This window comes from Carya illinoinensis, chromosome 16, assembly GCF_018687715.1.
Source record: "Carya illinoinensis cultivar Pawnee chromosome 16, C.illinoinensisPawnee_v1, whole genome shotgun sequence".
In the NCBI taxonomy this organism is placed as follows: Eukaryota; Viridiplantae; Streptophyta; class Magnoliopsida; order Fagales; family Juglandaceae; genus Carya; species Carya illinoinensis.
This window is the reverse complement of record NC_056767.1, coordinates 9,765,509-9,788,317: the sequence shown is the minus strand read 5'-3', so window position 1 is coordinate 9,788,317 and position 22,809 is coordinate 9,765,509. Positions and strand designations below refer to the sequence as shown.

The 22,809-nt window shown below is 33.8% G+C and overlaps 1 protein-coding gene across 5 annotated transcripts; it reads right to left on the bottom strand.

Annotated features, from left to right (window-relative positions):
* Window positions 1-2,491: 2,491 nt before the first annotated feature.
* Window positions 2,492-13,815, bottom strand: LOC122299793. Of its 5 annotated transcripts, none has more exons than XM_043110243.1 (16): window positions 13,691-13,815; window positions 12,596-12,989; window positions 12,267-12,474; window positions 12,020-12,160; window positions 10,280-10,395; window positions 9,999-10,073; window positions 9,589-9,676; window positions 9,157-9,413; window positions 8,806-9,038; window positions 8,511-8,710; window positions 7,658-8,011; window positions 7,209-7,310; window positions 6,669-6,918; window positions 4,397-4,539; window positions 3,814-4,098; window positions 2,492-2,867 (listed from the first exon to the last, which is right to left on the bottom strand). In XM_043110243.1, exons 2-16 carry the CDS (start codon window positions 12,922-12,924, stop codon window positions 2,709-2,711), a joined length of 2,940 nt encoding a protein of 979 aa, XP_042966177.1. In that variant the 5' UTR covers window positions 12,925-12,989; window positions 13,691-13,815; the 3' UTR covers window positions 2,492-2,708. The 5 variants fall into 5 exon arrangements, with proteins under 5 accessions (XP_042966177.1, XP_042966176.1, XP_042966178.1 ...); XM_043110242.1 differs by having other exon boundaries at window positions 12,596-13,037; window positions 13,691-13,801; XM_043110244.1 differs by having other exon boundaries at window positions 12,596-12,983; window positions 13,691-13,778.
* Window positions 13,816-22,809: the final 8,994 nt, after the last annotated feature.

The window sequence follows — 22,809 nt, the reverse complement described above, 5'->3', positions numbered from 1 at the left end:
GACAACATCATTCATTTTTCAAAAATTTCAAACCTAATCTTTTACTTTTGGCATATGAAAAAAGGAGCACACTTTACTTTTCAAAAAATTTAAACTTAATCTTTTTACTTTTTGCATATGATAAAAGGAGCACACTTTACTTTTCAAAAAATTCAAACCTAACCTCTTTACCTTTTGCATATGACAAAAGTAGCACACTTTACTTTTCAAATATTTCAAACCAAAATATCTACATTTTGCATAAGTCAAAAAAAGCATCAATCACTTTTGAAAATATTCAAATAAAACATGCACATGTGAAAGATGTCAACCAATCATCTTTCAAAATTTTCAAATTTAATTTTCAAAATATTCATGCACATGTAAAAAATGTATTTTAATGCTTTATGATAAAATATTAATTTTGAACCTTAATCCTAATTTCAAATTTTTAAGATATTTACAACATTATTCTATGACTTTAATGTGAACTTGTTCCTTTCTTGCTCATGTTTGGTTCCTTGATGTGCTTGACTCCATTGTGTAGATAATTTGAGCTTGAGATTCCTTTATTCTTTGGATTCATTTGTTATCATTAAAATTCATGTATAGATATATAATTACACAAAATTTGAAACCTTGTGTTCAACAATGGTCTTTTATCTAGCTAAGATCCTCATCAATTTCTTACAAATGTGAATGCATGCCATGTGGCATGTGAGGAGTGTGTGAGTGTAAGGTGGCCAAAAAGCTCATCTCTTCCCAATGAGATCTTTCTTCTATCAATATCTTGAATATTTTGTGATTGGTCATGGTGGGTGGCAAAAATGCGCAAACTCCCCTGCCCTAGCTGTCCATCTCAAATGTGTCTTCCACAAAATTCTTCTAGAATCCTCCTAGGTGTGTAGGCCTTCTCTTCCCAAGCAAGATTTTTCCATTTTCTAAAACAAAACTCTTTACCTTCCATTTGCCTACACAACACATGACAAAATTGAATCCTCCATGTCTATGGTTGCCGTGCATGCCCTTTTTGGCTTCCCTTAGGCTCCAATTTTCCATAGACTCTCCATCTTCATTCTAGAATCTCTCTCCCATAGTAACAAGTGTTGCAGTAATCTCATCTTCCAAGCAAGCCTTCTTACATGCATGACACATGGCAAAAAGGGGTTCATCCCCTAGGATAGCCATGTGCCCTAATTCTAATGGGCTTCAAAACCCTAATTCCACTACAAGGGCCAGATTTCTCATGGGCTTGGGCCTTCCTCAAGACCTTATATGCCTTCTATTCTATTCTAATCTCCAAATAGGTTATTCCTCCTTGCTTGACCCAATATAATAATATCCTAAAATAAATAAGAGGCTTAGCTAAAATCTTGGTCGTCACATCCTTCTCCCAAAGTCACACATGTAGTCGTTATCCACAGTGTGGTAAAGATAGTTAGGGTGTGTGTATGGTATTTTAAGGAGATAGTTCTGCATACATTAATGATATGGAAACTAGTTTTTAAGATTGGATATATATTGCTTGGAGGACTTGGGTTTCTTGGATTTTGACTCATGTTTTATATTTAGAGCATGGATGCTTAGTAAGTATTGTGTGAAGTTATGTAGTTATTAGATTGGTTGGTGACTACTGATCCTCTATTTATGTTGCTCTATATTGGTGGTTGCTCATGATTACTTGTTTAGAAATTTGAACTTATCACGTGATATTGTAAGTTATGCTCAGGAATTTCCACCTCAATAAGTATTATTGCTAAGTTTCCTATGTCTTTAATTGCAATATCTTGTTGTCATTTATATACATTTTAAGCTTTTTTCATAGATTATCACTTCCTAAGTTTTCTTGAAAATCTCATCATAGTAGTCTCCCTACGGTCTCGCTCTTTAAAACCATAGACTTTGATGTAGATGTATGCTTTGAGGGCGGATACGAGCAACGAGATCCTACACAGCTAGGAAAGTGAAAATGGGGGGAATGTACCCGTTGGACTATCTTTCTATCGTATGGATAATTGTATGGTTATGTTTAATATTGTGATGCTAAGCATGCAAGCGCGCACACACACACCTGTTATCATATTTGTGAAGGTTGTTGCATGTGTGGTGCACGTCTCGATGCTATGGTTTCCACCAAATCACAAGCAAAGGTTGAAGATGTCACCCATACCCTAAAAACCTAACATGACCCATGTAAATAACAGATCATGGCACGACAAGACCACTAGTTTAATAATTACCTTTTCTTGGATTAACCTAAAATACACGACCCATTTCATATAATGGGTCGAGCTTCTCCGTTTATTTGTTTTACCCAATTAATTAATATAATTTTATATATTATACATGGGTAATTAACTATATAAATCATTCACAATTACAACTAGATTGATGATAAAATATTTTATGATCAATATCCAAACTAATAATATTTAAGAAAGTTAGTATTGCCATAAAATAATTTAGTAAAATACCAATATTAATATTACATCAAAATAATAATAAATGCATATAAAACTAAACACTTATAGAATTTGAAAATAGAATTTATTCGAGTTATACAAGTTGATTGCGGGTTTCGCGGATTGACCAGCAATTGACCTATATATTAATCATGTCTCATTATAAGTCAACATGTTTTGACCTATACTCATTTATATCAAACTCAAACCTACTTACTTCATGTCGTTTTATTGTTAAGTTTACGGATCGTGCCATATATTACACCTTTAGGAATGTTGAATGACGAAGTGATCAATAATATGTACAGTGTCTAAGGGGTCCTTATCCGGAGCAGCTGCCCTCCATTTGCTAGGAAATTTTCTGCAGTAGCTCAACTCCTCTGATTCCTTTTCCCATTGAGTATCCAGCTGCCAGTCCTTTGGTACCTACATGTCAATATTAAGTACGGTAATTAACTACAATAAGATGAAATTTAAGACTAATTCGGGCCTGCCATTAATGCTCGTACTGTTTCTTTCAATTACCAACACTTTTTAGAAAAAAATTCTAAATTTCCTTGCATAAATTACGTGCAGGTGGACCTCTCTACATGTCAAATATTGTTTGCTTTCAAATTATATTCTGAATAAATTACGTGCAGGTGGAGTACCTACAAAGTAATGCACTTCATGCAACACAAAATGAGGGGTAAGAAGGACTAGGGATACATGTCACTTAAATGGGACGTGAGCGAGGCATATAATAAAGTAGAGTGTAGTTTTCTGGAAGCTGTCTTGTTGAGGATGGGATTCAAAAGGTCATGGATTGAGCTCATCATGCAGGGTGTGAGGAATGTAAGATATTCAGGAGGTAGATGATAAAACGACATCATTGCAAGACAATTAACCTAGTTTATCCATAAATAAGATTACATATGTGATTAAAATAATAGTTTTTTATTGTAAAGTCCAACTCGGATATATAGTTTGACGGTGAAAATTGAATTTATCTCATATACGTATAATATATATATATATATATATAATTTAACTCACTTGAAATCACCAGTCGTTTATTTCAAAAATTTAAACTTTTGAGACGAGTAGTAATTTCACAAAATATTAAAGCAAAAGTCATAAGTTAAGATTATATTCTTTAACAAATGAGTTTTGCTACATACAAATACAGTTGCACACTAATCTGTGTACCAATACTAATTTATTCATACTTAAAATTTAAATTAACACTGTTTTGAATAAAATCTACTTTTTGACCAATCACATCACATTGGTGCACAGATTAGTGCACAATTGTGTTTGCAACTATATTTTTCCTTAACAAATACATACAGCATCACCAAGGGAAAGTAAGATGGGTTTTTCCTTTATTTACCTTATCAACTGCAAGGGTGAAAACTTCAAGGTCGCCATTTTGTTGGATGTGAAATCGTGTGAAAGCCTTGTAGTTAGCAATCCTAAGAGAGGAGAAGGCTTCGTCATAGTGTAAGTTAAACCAGTTCACGCAGATGTATAGGTAGCATCCAAACACCAAGGAAACCGCTGGGGTGGACAAGACCCAGAAATAAAGGAATACGGAAACATAATAAGCAATGGTAGCCACTCGAGATAGAGACTCCATTCCATTATCACATATATTCCTCCTCGTGACAGCTATGAGCTGATGATCATAGAAAATTTCAAATGAATTTATGATATATGGTGAAAAATAAAAAATAAAATAAAAAAATAAAAAAAGAGAGGAGAAAATGGCTTTGTTTTGTGGGATAAGTGATTTATATATATATACAGTTTTATAATATGTAAATCCCATACATTTTTTTCTAAAAAGAGTCTCTATTATTTAAATTATTTTTTCATATGAATCGCTATATTTATCAAACTTTTTGAATGAGAATGTGTGGAATTTGCACATTTTAAGATATCTTGTGGAACACATAGGGAAGAGTTTTTCTTACCTCTGGCACATCAAATGCAGACATGACATACTTGATACAGGTAGGATAAAGGCCGAATGTCCATTGTTGTAAACTAGTCCGATTGCCATTTGAGGTAGGTTGAATGAGGGTACTTTCTAGTGATCGATAGAGAGAGTGATATTCTGATAAAATAAAAAAACAAACAATATTTCAAATTTTTACAAAAAAATAAACAAAATATCCAATGAATCTTTTCTTTCTCATTGAAAATCTCATGCATTATTTTACATAAATACACAATTTTCTTTTCCTAAATTACGAAACTTATCACAAATTAAAGTAACAATTTGGAAAGAAATACCTCAGCTGATTTATAAGGTTTATCTACACTTTTTATCCCCAAACTACATTTTAAACTATTAAAAAAATAATTATTCTATCCTCAAGCAAGTATCATGTAGAGCACATTATTTAGACGTATCACTTAAAAGATAAGATTTGATTTATAAAATTCAAATTTTAAAATTTATATTCTAAATCAAATTGTGTCATATACACTCTGTGTGGTGTAAAGATCTTAGAATAACAGTAATTCTCTTAAAAAAATTCAGTGTGTATAATCTATTAAGATTTGACCATTGACTATCTCATGTTGTCTACTTTTGGTAATGACTAGATCTTACATATTAAGACTGAGAAATGCTACTCATAGTCTCTACATGACCACACACCCGCCACCAAGTGATTTTTCATTTTTAACTTTCTATTTAAACACACATGTTTATACATTATTAGAGGAGGAGTTACAAGGTCTTCATTTCTCTATAAAGCACCAATTTAGAGAAGGTAGTCAGGTGGCAGATTTTTTGGCTCGTCAAAGTGAGGAAGGCAACATAAGGAGATATTTTGCTGGTGATATTTTGCAGGAGTTACAAGGTCTCATTGGTATGGATAAGCTGAGGATACCAAGCCTTTGTTTGTAATTGGCGTCTTTTCTTCTGGGCTTGGTTATGTTTGATTTGTGGTTTTGATGGTTATATAGGCATGTTAGATTGGTTTATTTGATGTAGTATATTTTACTGGTTATGATGTCTGGGATGGTTTTGTATAAGTTATTTGTAAATCCCATATATCCTGTTTGTTTCTATGGTATTTTTTTGCTATAAATGAGGGTTTTAATAAAATTGGGAGTGGGTGACTCATGAACATGTGACGTCTTCTCTTCAATTAAAAAAAAAAAAAAGTGTTTAAATAGAATAATTGTTTACACATCAATATATGTATTTAAATAAAATGACAAAAATGATAAATCACATGTTGATATATGATGTAAGGGATAATAAGTATAATTTTTCTAAGACTGTATAGTACAAAAGTTTTAGGAGTTTGAGGTGAGCAAAATATATAACTCTTTGTAGTTTGGGATGCGCTTTTCAAAATGGAAAGGTAAAAAACGTAATTTTCCCTATAATCAGCATTTTCTTATCAAAGTAAGTTTTCAGCTACTATTTTGTCATGATATGTGATACAATATATGATAAAGATAAGAGTCGGTGGTGTATAAGATTTCACATTGCTTGAGAATGAGAAGTTCTTACTCTTTATAAAATTTCAATGGGACTCAAATTGTATCATTGACTAATCCTTTTAGAGTATAGGCTATGTGGTTTGAATCTTCTATTGGGACGTTACAAATGGTATTAAAGCCTATCTCAATCATAAATGTAGGACTCGAGCAGTGCTACCTACGAAGGACAAACCCGACGAGGACATCCGAAATTTAAGGGAGGAGATTATTATACCACATATGATAAGGATGAATAGGTGGTGTATGAGATCCTATATTATTTAGAAATGAGAAGTTCTAGCTTGCTCTACATAAAGTTTTAATGGGACTCCAATTGTATCATTGAATAGTTTTTTTAGAGTATAGACAATGTGGTTTGGGCTTTCTATTTGAGCGTTACATGATATAAATAACAAAACGAATTATCATGCACAAAAACTCATTGGTACAATATTGACGAGCTGCTGATCAAGAAAATTGATTCCGTTACAAACTCTCATACATCTATTTTACAACTCTATGTAAAGCTGAGAATTTTTTTAATGAAGTGGTTTGATTGCATTAATGGTTGATTAAAAATTATCGATGAGTTGTGAATTAGTTGTAAGAAAGTTGTAAGTATATCATTACTCGAAGATCAAACCATTATGCAATTCATACTTTTACCAACAATGTAAAGAAAGAAAAAAGAAAAACTGGGAGGATATATATATATGTAAAGCTAGCGAATGATAGGAATCCCACCTGAAGTTTCCAATAATCCGATCTGGACAAAAGTCTCAACACCCAGTTCGAACACCCACAAAAGAATGAGAGCTACGACTAAGTGGGCAGAGAAGTGACAAAACCCAATCACAATCCTTGTCTTCCATGACCTTTCCGAGGGTGCAAATGCAATTGCAGCCATTAGAAATAGCACTGAACCACCCAGAGACACATAAGAGCGATGCACCATGTACATAAAAGCACTCCACATGAACGTACCAAGCTCACACTGACCAGGCAAAAAAGAAAGGCGAAAAAACATGTAATATATATGGATAGACCTTAATTAATAATAAAAAAATCTATTTAGAATTAAGTCCTTTTTTTTTTTTTTTAACACATGCAGCATACAGCTCATAATGTGAAAGTTTTCCACGTAAACAAAACGATTGGCGTTTTGATTTTTCTTTAAGTTATATAATAAGTGCCTTTATAAATAGTGTGCTAGCTAACACATTGAATTCTGTGTAACAAAACTCAAAATATATTTATAAGAAATAGAAAATAATAGGAATTCACCCTTGGGAACATCGAGAAGACCAATATAAAGTATAGAATGCCCCCAATAAAATCAAATCGCCAGTTCTGCTTCCGAAAGTGCGAAATATTTTTCCACGCAAGCTGCACGAAATCAATGAGAAGCTATAGACTGCAAAAATTCTGAAATTTTGTATTAATTTAATCTAAAGTTATGTAAAAATAAAAATAAAAGAGTAATAGATGTGAATTTTTTTAATCTCAAATATGTTTTATTCTCTATATCCTACCACCCCTGTACATAAATCCTGACTTCATCCCCAAGATAATATATTGTAAGAAAATGTGATTGGCACTGGATACTAAAGACTTATTTAGTTATACAAATAGAATGAGATAAAGGTTGAAAATTAACTAAAATATTTTCATCCGGTAACCAAACCAGGCCGAAATAGATCGGACTTCGAAAGGAGAAAAACAGAGTACAGTACCTTTCTTGACTTTTCAAAAGTAGGATAAGCCTGTTTGCACTCGTAGGAAACTGCATGTGATTTACTGAAATTGCGAAACACATGGGTAGGATGCAAGAATGCCCCACCACAACCATTTACAAGTAGATGTTGTGGATAAACCAGCTCATCTGACCCACCACCAGGGTTAACCCTTTCGTGCCGCATGTAGTGATGTATGTCCCCAGCAATCCGAAGCCTACACTTTCTCTTCAGAATATTGCATATTAGGTCCGAAATATTGTGCTTATAATTATGCTGATCACCACCCTCGTACCAATCAAGAAGCCAATCTGGTTGGTGTGTCATAACAATCACAGAGTCTCTCTCGCCAACCTTGATTACACATGGTCCAATAAAAAAGTTAAGATCGATTAACAAAATAATGTTTAGAGCAAAAGATGGGGTTAAAATATAGTATATATAAGAGCCTATTTGATCCTATAGATGAAAACAGTACTGATGCAAAACTTTTCCATCATGCGTAGACATGCAATATTGTTGGACCTTGAGCTGTCAATCAACCTAAACCACTTAGTTTTTGGGAAGACACACTCGAGTCTTTCATGACATTCAGCATTAATGTACCCTCCATTATGCCTGTTTTCAAACTGGGATAATAGACACACCCCAACAATCTCTTCCTCACAATGACGCTCCCACTACTCAATATTATCTCTAACACTACTAATACCGCTCGATATCATACCTCACATGGCCCTATTTAGATCGGTCGACATAGAGAGCAACATCGTCGACTCCCATCAATGTATATAATATCTTGGTTAAAACTCATTTTAACCTGGACAATGAAATAGAGAACTTGGAACGATACCCTTTTTCTGGCTAGTTTTGAGAAAAATTCAAATTGGTACACATCGATATCACCATGGAGTGCAAGATCAAGACCAAACAGCCACCATCCTTTAGGGAGTTTCAAAGCAAAATAACTCTTCCTTTGTGGCATAAACCACCCGCCCAACCAGCTCCTATGACATATATACCCCATAAAGGTATGAAGTCCATCAAACCAATCTGTCATGCCAAAACTAGAGGTTATCACACAACAATAACATTTTAAATGACAACACACTTTAGAGGGCTTTCATTTAAGAAAAATTAACACAAACCATGGTTTCCCGGAATAAGAAAACATCGAGGCCCTTCATATGGCTTCACTTGTTTTCGGGGGTGCTTTTTGGATCTTTTTCTTCCCTGCTTCGATGGTTCAGACACCTCGGGAGGCACCTTAGGCTTGTCCACAGCCATACGTGCTTGTTCAGCACACGATCGTGACTGCATGGCATACTCAAAAGGGCGAAAGAGACGATTTTCGTACGTGAATTTTGATGGATTAGGATACCTATAATTCAACAGCAAGACATACATCCCAATTAAACAAAAACAAATTATTAAAATGTTGAAAAGAACATATTAAAGATCGGATAATTCAGTTATAAATATATAAGATCATGACTTACGCGATATCCCCTCCAATGAGTAGCAATTCTCCACGGTTTAAGGTATGATTACGACCTCCACTATCTTCCAACTTAATATGGGGCTGAGCAAGTAGCCGTGCCACTGTATAAGTTGAGTTTCCACCATCACCAGTATCGGCCATGAAGTCAAACCATAGTTCTTTCTTTTCACCATGAAGTTCATACAAAAAATCTCCATCATCATCTTGACCTTTCCTTCTATTCTTTGGCACACCTCCTACCCCGTTCATTGCAGCCTGATCATGAAGTCAAACCACATCGTCTAATAGATAGGATTTTTCTATATATTTATAAGTTTAGCTTTCCGCTTAATTACCAAGTGTTGAAAATTGATTGCTAATCGACACATGTACACAATATGATATCTATATATATATATATATGAGCGACAACATATGGCCTGGGATATACCTGCAATATACGCATGTCAAAACGACCTAGAAAGACATTTACTGATACGACGATGTTGAAAACTGTTTTGTAGAGACTAACTGATGTTCTGCAACACAACCATGGATCACCAGATAATGTTAAACAAGTAAATATTACTGAAAATCTCTTTAATTTTGCGGCCGGAAAGTATCTCAAAAGACAGAAAACAGTTAAAAAAGGGTATATATACATATGATACACGTGCGCGTGCCAAATATATATATATATACATGAGTACTGCTACACAGCAGCCTCACACCCAACACACTAGTATAAAATAAAAGAGGGTAAAATAATAAATTTATATTTTTTAATAGTGTGAAAAAGTGTGAGACTGCTGTGTAGATTTTTTGTATATATATATATATATAACACAGTATTGGACATACCCTGAATACCAGGGAACCATATCTAAAAAATCCGGTTTCAATATTATTTTATTCTTCTCATATTCTTCACCTGACCTGGACAAAGGAACATATAAGAGAAAATTAGTCTAGCTCATATATATATATATATATATATATATATATATATATATATATTCATTCCAGGCAGGACATAATTAAAAATTCTGAATAATTAAATTCAAACATAAAAACTTTAAAAAAAAAATAAAAAAAGTACATGCACAATATAATAGAAAGTTAGGCTACCAAATATTACTCACGCTGGTAACCTCTCCGCTATACAATTGGCAATGTATAGGCTTATAAATGTGGCCCATAACGAGTACAGAGCATGCATTTCGTCCGTCGAAACCTTGGGCAACACACCGCTAAAAAACTTGGGTAATCATTCCAGGTTACACAGTTAGAGTAAGGAAAAACATCCACCAATATTGAAAATATACACAATAATTAGAGTAAGGAAAAAAAAAAAATATATATATATATATATATATATATGTGGCCTCCTGTTGTGTATATATGTATATATATTGAAAAACATGTGGCCTTCTGTTGAAAGTAATAGATGGCAAATAGCTTGATATATCATTTGCAGGTAGTGCATGGCGACCAGGAAGCAGTAGGAAAATGGCCGACTGGATGCATGATGTAGGGAATCTAGGTCTGATGATGCAGTTTTGGCAGATTTTTTTTTTTTATAAGTAATATTAAAGTTTATTGATATAAAGGAAGGCGTAAGTCAAGTATACTGAAAATATTTTTAATTTTACTATATGCAAGCAAAGTAATACATTAATTTGTATATCAATACTGATTTATTTATATTTAAAATTTAAATTAATACTATTTTTAATAAAATCTACTTTTTAATTAATCACATCAAATTAGTATATAAATTAATGCATAATTATATTTGTAACTAAATTTTTTCAAATATTTTATGTTGACAATGCTAAACTATTTTAAGAAGGCAAATCAGCACAAGCTTTTGTTAAAGGGTGACGATTCCTTAAATTGGGTGAGAGCTTTTGTAAAATTCTTATTTTATTACGTATTTTATTTTTAATAATTAGGATTTTGCCTTTTCAACAAAATTTCATAATTTTATATTTTAATTTATAGCTATTTGGACGGGTTGCAGTCCTATGTCTCACATATTTATTTTTAAAAAAATAAATATAAAATTCATATAAAAAATTAATTTTTTAATAACAAACACTACTTCTACTTCTGCTGCTTTTAAAATAATAAAAAAAAAAAGAAAAAGAAAGAAAAAGAAAAAACGAGTAGCTTATCTAACATTCATTTGCTCTGTTTGGTTTTCCTCTCTCCCACACATTCTTTCTCTTCTCCTTTCTCTCTCCGTGTCGTGGTGTCTACTGCTGCTGTCCTCCACGCCTCGACCCTTCACACTGGCAGTAAGCATCTTCCGGCTCTCTCTCTCTCTCTCTCTCTCTCTCCGTCCGGACATGGGTGTATAACCTATGTGTTCAACATCCCGGAGTCACTGATTTCACCAAATAAGCGCAACTTGGGCGCATCGCATAACTAGTGGCTACAGGTACGACTAATTACTCGACCTCTCTTTTGTACTGACAAGTAAGTTCCAACTTAGGAAGTTCGTTTTGATCCTTAATTGCTATTCAGTTATTGATGTTAACCACATCGTCGTTGAAGAAAAGGAGCATTGAGAAGATCAGAAGAGATTAAGAATTAGAAAGAATATGGAACAAAACATGAAGGAAGAGTCAGCAATGGTCTCACTCGACACTCACTAGTAACCAATCGAGATTGCAATCTATTAAGGCTATAGAGCCTCCATCATGAGTTATATTTGCCCCCGGCCTTATTAGGATGGTGATCATAAATCGAGCGGAACCATTCAAAACCACATCGATCATTTGATTTCTTACTTTGCTGTATTACTATTTTTCATATAATTGTCAATAAAATAAAAATAGAACTAATCAAAACTTAATAAATGGTTGGTCCGTACGTACCTTGGGATAATGGTGGTTATTGATCTCAGAGCCAACGTCCGGCACGATCAAATATGAGCAGACTTGGTCCGTAAAGGTTCTTGGTTCACGAGGTCTTTCTTTACATTTACTCAGAAAAATGCAGCAGGCTATACTAACCACCTTCAAAAGCATGAAGAACAGTATTGGAGTTTAAGATTATGGGAAAAACTACGAGATGATATGTTGATACAATTCAAAAGCGTGATCAACATGAGGACTAGCTTACAGCCGAAAGTTGGAGCATCGTCCAGTAAATCTCAGGCCACTTTCGAACCTCGCGTGAGAAAGTGTAGCGAAAGCCATAAAAAGTAGTGTGGAAGAGAAGAAGACACAGAATAGAAAGGGCAAAAATTGTCAAAAATAAAGACAGATTCATTCTCATGGAGTCTCCCATTGAATGATCAACAGCTGCTATTAAAAGCCAGGAGACATACCTGCAAATTAAAGAAATAAAAATAATCCCAAAGTGAGAGATATCGGTTTTGTCTGCCTCTCTCTCTACAATGATTAGCAACCCTTCTATATTTCACAGGTTTAAGAGTAGTATTTAATTACCACTTATTGAAACTTGCATAGCTCGGTTTCCCTATCAACGGCTGGGAAAAGAATTGAACCCAAGGGTGCATAAAGAAATAGAAGAATCCAAACAAACAGAGATGTAGAGAGCGCCACACATGTATGTTGTCGTCGTCGTTAAGAATAGTACTCATATTGCCCAACGAGAGAAAAACGACACAACTCAGAAATGCAACGACTACTGCATGGTGTGGAAGCTCAGGTAGGTAAAGGGATGTGTCCGTTGGCCATATAAACGTCTGGATCTTGATTTTCAAGGTGTGTAGAGAATCATTCGCAGCATTTTTCATCATCTCAAGGACTTCCATTGAGCTGCGCGCAATTCTTAGAGGTCGTCGCTCCCGTTACTAATTCACCAACTCAAAACCTGTAACTTTGGACAGTTACAAAAAGCTATAAGGATTCCGCAGGTACAAGAGAACTGCATGTAAAAATAATTCTACAGATTAGCCACAGTAGACAGTTCACGCACCCACACTTCGTACAAAATAACCATCGTTTCACTCTCTCTCCTCAACTCTCTTCAATCTCCCCCTCTCTCTCTCCTCACCTAAGATCCCCCTCTCTCTCATCAAGCTCTCTCCTCAAACTCTCTCTCAACTCATCGGGCCCTCTCCCTCTCTTCAAATTCTTTTCAATTTCTTCTTTTTTCCTCATCCGACCCCCCCTCTCTCGCATCATTTCACTCTCTCTAGCTCCTCAACTCTCTTCAATCTCATCAAGCTCTCTCTCTCTCTCTCTCTCTCTCTCCTCACCTCAATCTCATCGGACCCTCCTCTCTCTCCTCAAACTCTCTCTCATCTCATCGGACCCCCTCTTTCTCTCTTTAAATTCTTTTTAATTTTTTCTTTTCTCCTCATCCGACCCCCCTCTCTCTCATCAAGCTCTCTCTCCTCACCTCAATCTCCAGTCTCCGACATAGCCACCGTACACGGCTTCGATGTACTGTGAGGCCTTAGTTTCGGGAGGCGCCGGTACACGCTCCAAAGAAAGAAAGTAATCGAAGACCCACATAGCACATAGCCTCGAAGTTTCAAAAAGCAATGTATGAGATAGGGAGAAGAGATCAGGTACCTGCTAGAATCGTAGCATGAGGCGGTGGAACAAGGAAAATGAAGATCAATGCAGTACTACGGAGGAGACTTTAAATAGACGACTTCTGCTCAGGAATTTTATAAAAAAATGATCCTACTAAATAAATAATTGTTATTATATTTTGTAAAGTAGAGTTATTTTTTGATAAAGGTATACATAAAATTTTTTTATTTAAAATTTGCATAAATTATTTTTCTTTTATAAATTTATCTAAAAAGTAGGCCATGAAATATATATTTAAAGTGTAGATGAGGATTCCAATTCAAGAGCTTAATCTAATACTATATAAAATTAACAAAATTTAATATAATAAATAAATAAATAAACCTATAATCTCGTGAACATAAATAATAATATTTTTTATTGCACATTGGATCATTTTCTATGTGGATGGGGTGTAAATCAATATTTTCCCCCCTCTAATAACAAAATGAAACGTAAGCTTCGCATTGTTTTGGGATGAGAATGAAAATTTTAAATTTGAGATGAGAGTTTAAAATATTATTTTTAGTATTATTATTGTTTTAAAATTTAAAAAAATTGTATAGAGATTTAAAAAAATTAAATTATTTATTATATTTTATGTAAAAATTTAAAAAATTATAATAATAATATAAAAATTTTAAATTTGAGATAATATTTCTTTAGCTCGAAACCTACCCTAACTTCTCATTACATAAATCACATCTCAAATATGCTCTTTCTATTTCCAAAGCGGACAAAATAATTACAAGGAAAAAAAAAAAAAAAAAGGGGGAAAAACGCTCTTTTTTTTTTAAGAAAAAAACAAAAAGCTACTAAACAAGTTTTTTCCTTGGGATTTTCAATGTTCAAAGTTTTGCTCTATTCTATACAACCGGCAGGCATAAATTCCTAACTTTACCGAGAGTATTTTTTTACGAAATAAACATTATTTTATATAAATATTTTTAAATTAAAATATAATTATATAAATAATTACTATAAAATAAATAAATATATAACAAATTATTTACGTACAGTAAAAATAACTATAAGAATATATTGGTAAAAATAATTATTTTTATATAGAGGTACAATGAACGTAGTCAACACGTGATCGATCGGACTAGTATGTGCTAGTGACAGTCAGTGATAGTTATGGGAAAAGTAGAATTGAAATATTCATATTTATAATGTTTGTCTTCTTCAAATCAAACATTGACCTAGGTTCTAGAACAAACAGACCGAGTGACGAACCACCTTCTTAACTACGAGGAAGGATCCTCAGGATTATTTGCGTGGAATATTATTATAAGTTCAACTTCACAAACTTCGAACGGTTCCAGGCTTCAGCTAAAATATTCTATTTGAAAGTAGTTATATATATTTTTTATTTTATTAATATGATGAAATTTAATTTATTTAAAAATTTAAAAATTAAAATATTTTTTAAATTAAGTTTTATAATATTAATATAATAGATAATGTTCTTTATACATAGACTATTAAATAGAAGAATTCGTTCAATATATTTGTACAGTATTCTATACTTCCAGTTGCATGATAAAAAAAAAAAACCTACAATTCAATCACTTTTATTTTAAGATATTTACATAAAAAATGATGATAATTAAAAATAATTATTAATTAGCAGATATAGATACATTTAATAGAACCCTAATTTGGTTGGAAAAATTCAACCAACTGGGAAATATCACGTCATGCTGCTGACGGTGGAAGTTTACTTACAAGTACGTCTACACGGTATTAGGCAGTACAAGATAATTGATTTTTTGATACAAAAAATTGTCTAAAAAAGTTCAAATTTCTTTCACAAAAGTTTTTGGAAATAAAAATTTTTTATCTTTATTTTATTTCAAAAAACCCGTCTAAAAAATTTTTTGGAAACAAAAATCAATTTTTAGGGACGAAATTGGACGAAACCAGTCAAAACCTTTCGAACGGATTTTTTTTTAGACAAAAAAATGTCGTCTCAGAATCAAGTTCGAATTTTAAAATTTCTGTTCGAACTTACACTTTTGTTAGAACAACATGAAATGTTAATTCGAACCAATAACCATATCTGATTAAGTCCGTTCGAACCAACACATTTTTAAGTGACTTTTGTTCGAAAAAATATTAACCGTTTGAACAGACAATCTATTTTAAGAAATCTTCTATTCGAATGGAGTTTTGAAAAATAAAGTTATTCAAAGAAATATTTAATTATTCGAACGAACGTACAGAATGTATTTCCCGATACGTTTGAATGTGTTGCTTTTGTTCGAATGGGTTTATTTTTGTTTGAATGTATGCATAAATGATAATTTACCATTCGAACGGGTTATTTAAAATTTGAATGGTATTGGTCAAACAAAATGAAATTTAATTAAAAAGAACATATTAATATTATACAAATTGTAATCATATATACATCAATTGTTCAAATGTTTACGAACGTCATAAATAAAGACAATTAAAAAAATTAAATAAATTATGATTGTGGTGATAGTGGTAACAAAGAGTTGTGGGACATTATTGACTGAAATTATTCAAATATTTTTTAATCATTTAATTGTTACTTCTTTTCTAATTTTATCTATAAATCTAATGTTTGATCTAATCGAATGAGTAACTCTTTTTCCTTTGACCAGAAACCAGAAAGTCATGCTCCAAAAAAACAAGTAATCGAAGATCCACATAGCACATAGCCTCGAAGTTTCAAAAAGCTATGTATGGGATAGGGAGAACTGAGAAGAGATCAGGTACCTGGTAGATTCGTAGCATGAGGCGGTGGAACAAGGAAAATGAAGGTCTATGTTTACGGAGGAGACTTTATAAATAGACAACTCTGCTCAGGATTTTCATAAAAAAACATCCAACTAACTAAATAATTGTTTTCAGAATTATTTTTTTTTTTTTATAAAGGCATGCATGAGATTTTATTGGAAATTTGTACGAAATAGTTGTCAGGGATAAAATATATTAGCCATGCTACATTCACGAGGATGTTCATAACATATAAAATATATGAGCCGAGGATATAGCACGAGACTCATACTGAGAGGATAATTTTTTTTTTTTTTAAATTTTTTCAATCATTTTTTTTAATTCTGAAATATATATTTTTTAAAAATTCATAATATCATTTAAAAAAAACTTTCTTCATCATTAAGTAAAAATAAAAAATAATAAAAAACAATTGAAACCCATATTCGAAACCCATATTGAAAAATTAAAAAAAAAAAACCTATAATCTGGGAAACATAAATAATAATATTTTTTATTTCACATGGGATCATCTTCTATGTGGATGGAGTGTAAATCAATGTTTTCCACCCTCTAATAACAAACTGACACGCAAGAAACTCATTAACTTCTCAATGCATTAATCACATCCCAAAGTGCATTTATTCAGTCTAGTCTGTCATGTTCTCGGTCGTCCCACCCATTTCCTTTTTTTTTTTTTTTTTTTTAACCTACTAAATAAGTTTTTCTAATGGGCAATGAAGAGATTCCGTTCAAGCATCCTGTTTAAATTTATTTTTTAAAATTTTTTTTATAAAAAAATTAAAAAAATTATGTTTAATTATATTATAAATTTTTTTTTAAATATTTAAAAGTGTTAAAAATGATATGAAAAAACAAAAAAAAAACACTTGTAAATATTTTTTTCAAAAACACTTTTAAAAAAACACTTTTATTTATAGTAAAAATAACTATGGAAATATATTTATTTTGATATAAAATAATTACAAAGAAAGTAGTAAACCGCATGCTTGCGCAAAAAAAAAAAAAAAAAAAAAAAAAAAAAAATCACGTGATCGATCATACTTAGAGCATCCACATTGTCAAAGCCATTTTTTAAATTTGATGAAAAGTACATATTTTCCATAAATTCATAATCTTTCTATCCATAACTTCACATTGGATTATCCATTAGATTCATCAAAATAATAATATAATATTATTTTTAATAATAATATTTTAAAAAATATAATTTTTTTTCATATTTTGCAATTATACTAACCATATGTACATTAATAATTTAATTTGAGACTTAAATTATTGTTTCCTAACTAATTTTTTTTCTCAACCTAATTATCCAACAAACTCATTTTGCCAACCATTCTTCTACCCAACAATTATATATACAATTTATGTAACAAATATATACATCTACAATTTGGAAAAGTCACACTTAAGTGCAATATCAGTGGCCACCAATACTTCTATACAATGATATTGAAAACCCATAATGACAAGCTTTTATCTTGTTACGTACATAAGTTTGGGAGTCCCTTCTCTGTCCCACCATAATGACAGCCAATCCAAAAACCCTTCCAATGGACTCCTTCATCCTCCAGACCTCACAAGCTATTCTGGACATAATCTCCCCCGCAATTGACTTATCATCAATTATTACAGCAGTCTGCTCATTGGCTGTGGTAAATGTCTTTTGTCAACCACAGATCTCAAACAAACAAAGCAGAAGGATAATATGAATCCTCAGAATAAAGATGAGAAAATGTGGAAATCCCAATGATCAAATTTAGTAATCAAACTGAGGGTAGAAGCATGATCAAACCTGGGACTTTGGACTGTTGACTAAAAATGTTATCAAGGTTGTGAGAATAGAATCTATAATATCTCATGTTAATTGCTGGGGAATCATACATTAGAACTTTTTTGGCTTGATAAAGTGACTCAAGAAGAAGATATGATAAACAGGGAAAAAGAAAGAACCAAAATAATCAATCAACTTAATAACTAAATATCAAGAGAGTTCTAACACTAGACAATACAAGTAATCAATCCAGGAATATAGCCAACTCACGAGAAATCTTAAAAAGTTATGTCAAGTTAAAAGACAGTCAGCATCAACTCAGTAGTTGATGCCACAAAGACAGCTTGGTTAAGCATGATATATCCTTACCCCCAAAACAAATCCGTTTCTTTAACCTATTTAAACCCCAAATTCACATATAGTTTTCACACTCTTTAGCCATCAAATGACCAACTAAAAAATCCATAAAACCCTCTTATTTGCAGCTACTTCTGCAATACTGTAACCTCCACTTTTTTCAAGAATTGCTTTCTTGGCCTTTAAATCCTATCTTTTAGAAAGCATATTTGTGAATTCAAAAATCAATACTACAAGCATCGATCAACAATCCCAAGCACTTGAACCACATAATTACCCTATTCCAACAAATAATTAGTTACATAGACTGCAAAATTTATCCTATTAGAAAAAATTCTCATCTGAGCCTGCTCATTAGACAAAGCATTGACTATTCAAGCAATTCAGATATACAGGTTGTTGAGTAGATGCTTTCCTTCTAAACATGCACTTAACCACTAAAAATTTATAAAATGGCATTGTTCAAAGATTTTTTTCTGAAAGAAAAAATGGGTGCATGCACCCATGGCATTGATATTTGGAAAAATATACAAGATCTACCTCCTATTCCAAAAAGAAAATTTTGTAAAATAAGGTGCCTAATTATTATACACGCTAATTTTTTTTCCCTAATTTTCCTTGCCATGGGACCTGCTTGGTAACCGTTATCTAAATTTGCTTTGCATGGGGTATATATCAAGGAAAAGAACCATTTTCACAAGGTTTGAATGGCTATATAGATCACAAAACTCAAGGTCAAAATAAAAGGAAAGCCTCTGGCATTTTCCCAAACATCAAAGGAGCTGGGTAAACTATTAGTAAGTGATATCTCTTCAAGTCCAAAATTTCATAAGTTTCCACATTCTCGATACAATCGACAGAAGCTTTCATCAACAACAACCAGGTGGTGATCAAAATACTCTTAAGTGACCTAAATCAGTATACAAAAGCAGAATAAAATATAGCTTGGTTGACAATTTTTTTTTTTTATCACTACCATAAATGTAATCATATAAATCTCTAAACATCAATAAATTAAACATATATTAAAAAATGGCATAATCACAAACATTAAGAAGAAATAGTACAAATAAATGGAAGCTTAACTTAAAGGAAGTAGTCATTTGGATAAAGGAAAAGTTATACTCAAAGCCATATAAGGATCATCGTTAACTATAGTAATAACACCCCCCGCGAGGGTTCTTTTTCTTTTCTATAATAATTACAGGAATATAGAATTCAATATCCAAGTTAGGGAAGCTGTTTGGGGATTGTAAAAGTTTCAAGAAATGGATAAAAGCAAAGTGAATCTTAATAGAAAAAAGCACGAATTATTAACCAACCTAGTAACTGTTGCGCCTTCGGCCGCCCAGAAATCACACCCACAATTGATAGAGACAATATTTAAGTGGTTCGGCAACTTGCCCATGTCCACTGAAGCGGAAATTCAATTTTTCAATATGTTTGTACAATTTTACAAACACTCACAACATCTCTCTATCTCTCTCAAATGGTCTCCGTTCTGGGTTTCCCCAGAACCCATTTTGGCCCTCAGCCCTCAGCCCGATCTCTCACCTTAGTGAGGATGGTTTTCTCTTCAGAATTCATCTCCTTTTATAGGAGAACCATGGGGGACAAGAAGCATGCAATTTCAAGTCTTCTTTCGGTGCAGATGAACTTTTGTCAATATTTGCTGCAGAATTTGGTGGATGGGTAGATGGTTGGTGGCTGCAGTTGGTGCCTAATACAACCAAGAAAGAAAACGGTGCATGTGCAGCCCTTCATACTTGAGTTGATTCAACAATCACCCCCTCCACCCAAATGTGCCATACTAGGCTGCTTGCAAACTGATTCATTCTTCAAATGAATTCACCTCTTTCTTGGAATGCTTGTCAGCCATGAGAGATCCGCTATCACATGCATCTTCAGGTACGTCTTCAAATGGATATCCAGATGCCTCTCCAAATGCATCTTCAAATGCATCAGCATCGTCTACATCCACGGAGCTTGCAAGGGATTTTCTTCAGAGGAGATTTACCAGTGCTCAATTGCACAATCTCAACTCTCTAGGATTCTTCTTTTGCTCGAGTCCATGAGTCCGCACTCATGTACACCTTGAGCAAACTGAGCTTCGCTCTAGGCTCATCCGAGCGAACAATCTGCTTCGCTCTAGCCACATCCAAGTGAACAATCTGAGTAAACTGAGCTTCGCTCTAGGCTCATCTGAGCGAATAATCTGCTTCGCTCTAGCCACATCCGAGCGAACACCTTGAGCAAACTGAGCTTCGCTCTAGGCTCATCCGAGCGACAATCTGCTTCGCTCTAGCCACATCCGAGCGAACAATCTGCTTGGTGCCTTTACAGCTTTCAAACCAGGCTCCATAATCCTACAATCACACCAATCTCCAACTTGGAGACTGGTTCTCAACATGCCGAGCTCTATCTCCAGCATGATCCCTTATACAATTTTACAGCTCATGTCTTCAACTTAGAAGACTAACTAAAGTGATGCATAACTTTAGTTCATCACGTACAATGCCCTTAATCAACACATCTACATAGGGCAACACATCTCCCACTGCACTGGAATCAATGGTTTCGCACGGACCTTGACACATATCAGAGAACCTGTTGCTGAGGTCTCATCTCTGATCTGGGTGACTGACCCTTCATCCTGCTGCTATCTTCAGTCGCATGTGCCCATCTTGTGTGCAGTCTCCGACTTGCATAATCTCCCTTCTTGCAAGATTTTTCTTCATATCGTAGTTTACTACCTTCATTCAGCAGGATACATTTTAAGGTAGTAACCACCATGGAGGTCTGATCGTCTTGGCAGTTCTTTAGGTGTAGATATCCCTGGAACATCTGACGTTTTGTTCCCATCTCTCACACCTGTACTTCATGTCGTGGTCTAGGGAGATTTCTTTAGAAAAGTAAAACTGGGTTCCTTTTACTTTCTCTTCTAATTCACACGACAATTACCACGAGCCAAGACCAATTAATCATTCGTGACCTTCCAACGCTAAATGCTATTGGGCAACAATAGCAACAATCTTCACCTCAATGAAGATCTTCATAGCTCCCGTTATCATGCTTCACCATAAAAGCATATCCACTCAGAATAAACTAATTCCAAGCATTTCACTTCGGCCCATGTCAAAAATAACCTTGCTGAAAACTATGGTGTAACTTCCACGTTTGGCTCTCCTGGAAGTTCATCAGCCATCGACATGAATTTCCACCACACACCCTGCATTAATGCCAAACCAATGCCTGTGTGTAAACTTGTGGACCTGCTAACATTAACACATCCTCTATCATGACAACTCTGGAATTAGCGGCATGCCATGAGGATATACATGTCTCTTTCTTCATGGAGAGAGACACAACATTAGCATCAATACCAGTATCTCCATTTACTGACTTGGAGCCACTTGCCGAAACTGCTCCTTGTACTAGCCGTTTTACCAGTCGCTTGTATCACTGTTGACTTCAGGGATTGATTTGCCCTTCAACACCTTTGAGAAAACACTACTGAATGACTGCTGTCTTCAAACTGTCTTTAACAGCATTGTGCACTGCAAGAAATGCAACGCCATGTATTTCTTCAGTCACCATATTCACAGCATCATTCTCAATTTTCTCCTAATTTTAGCAGTCTCTTGTGGCCTGTATTGCCACAATTTCTAGCGAGTCATCTGTTATCTAGATCTTGACTTGCTTCTGTCCTTACTATCAACATTCAGGACCAACAACTCGAGATCTTGCCAGAATCTCTTCTGCGCACCTCCTCATCCAGGATAAGATCTCTTACATTGAGAAACTTCAACTTCGACCTCTTTGCAGAATTACTCATAGCCATTCTCATGACCTCCCAACCTTTTGACCACAACGCCAAATGCTATTGGGCAACAATAGTACCTTCTGCCTTATCTGAAATCGAACCGTTTCTCCACCTCAAATCTGACAAGATTTGAAGCCTTACTTCCTGACATTGCTTTAATGAATTTACCGTAGAAATGAATAGTACCTCACTAAGTCAGTTCCCAGGAAAGATTGGAGGGTCACAATGGACACACTTAAAATTTCCAATCTTCTAGACAGAACCTCCTTAGACTGTACGTATCCACACTACCACACCAAAGCTTCATCTGCACTTTGTTATTTGCAACTGGCTTTTCAAAGAAAGCCACAATGAGATCCGATGCGGTTCTCCTCTTAATAACAATATGCT

Coding starts and splice junctions, on each gene's coding strand:
- LOC122299793 (XM_043110243.1), bottom strand. CDS start 12,924: ATGGAAGTCCTTGAGATGATGAAAAATGCTGCGAATGATTCTCTACAC. Junction 8,012..8,510: donor CAAAACTAGCCAGAAAAAGG/GTATCGTTCCAA, acceptor TGTGTAATCAAG/GTTGGCGAGAGAGACTCTGT. Junction 7,311..7,657: donor CTTTTGAAAAGTCAAGAAAG/GTACTGTACTCT, acceptor GATTTCGTGCAG/CTTGCGTGGAAAAATATTTC.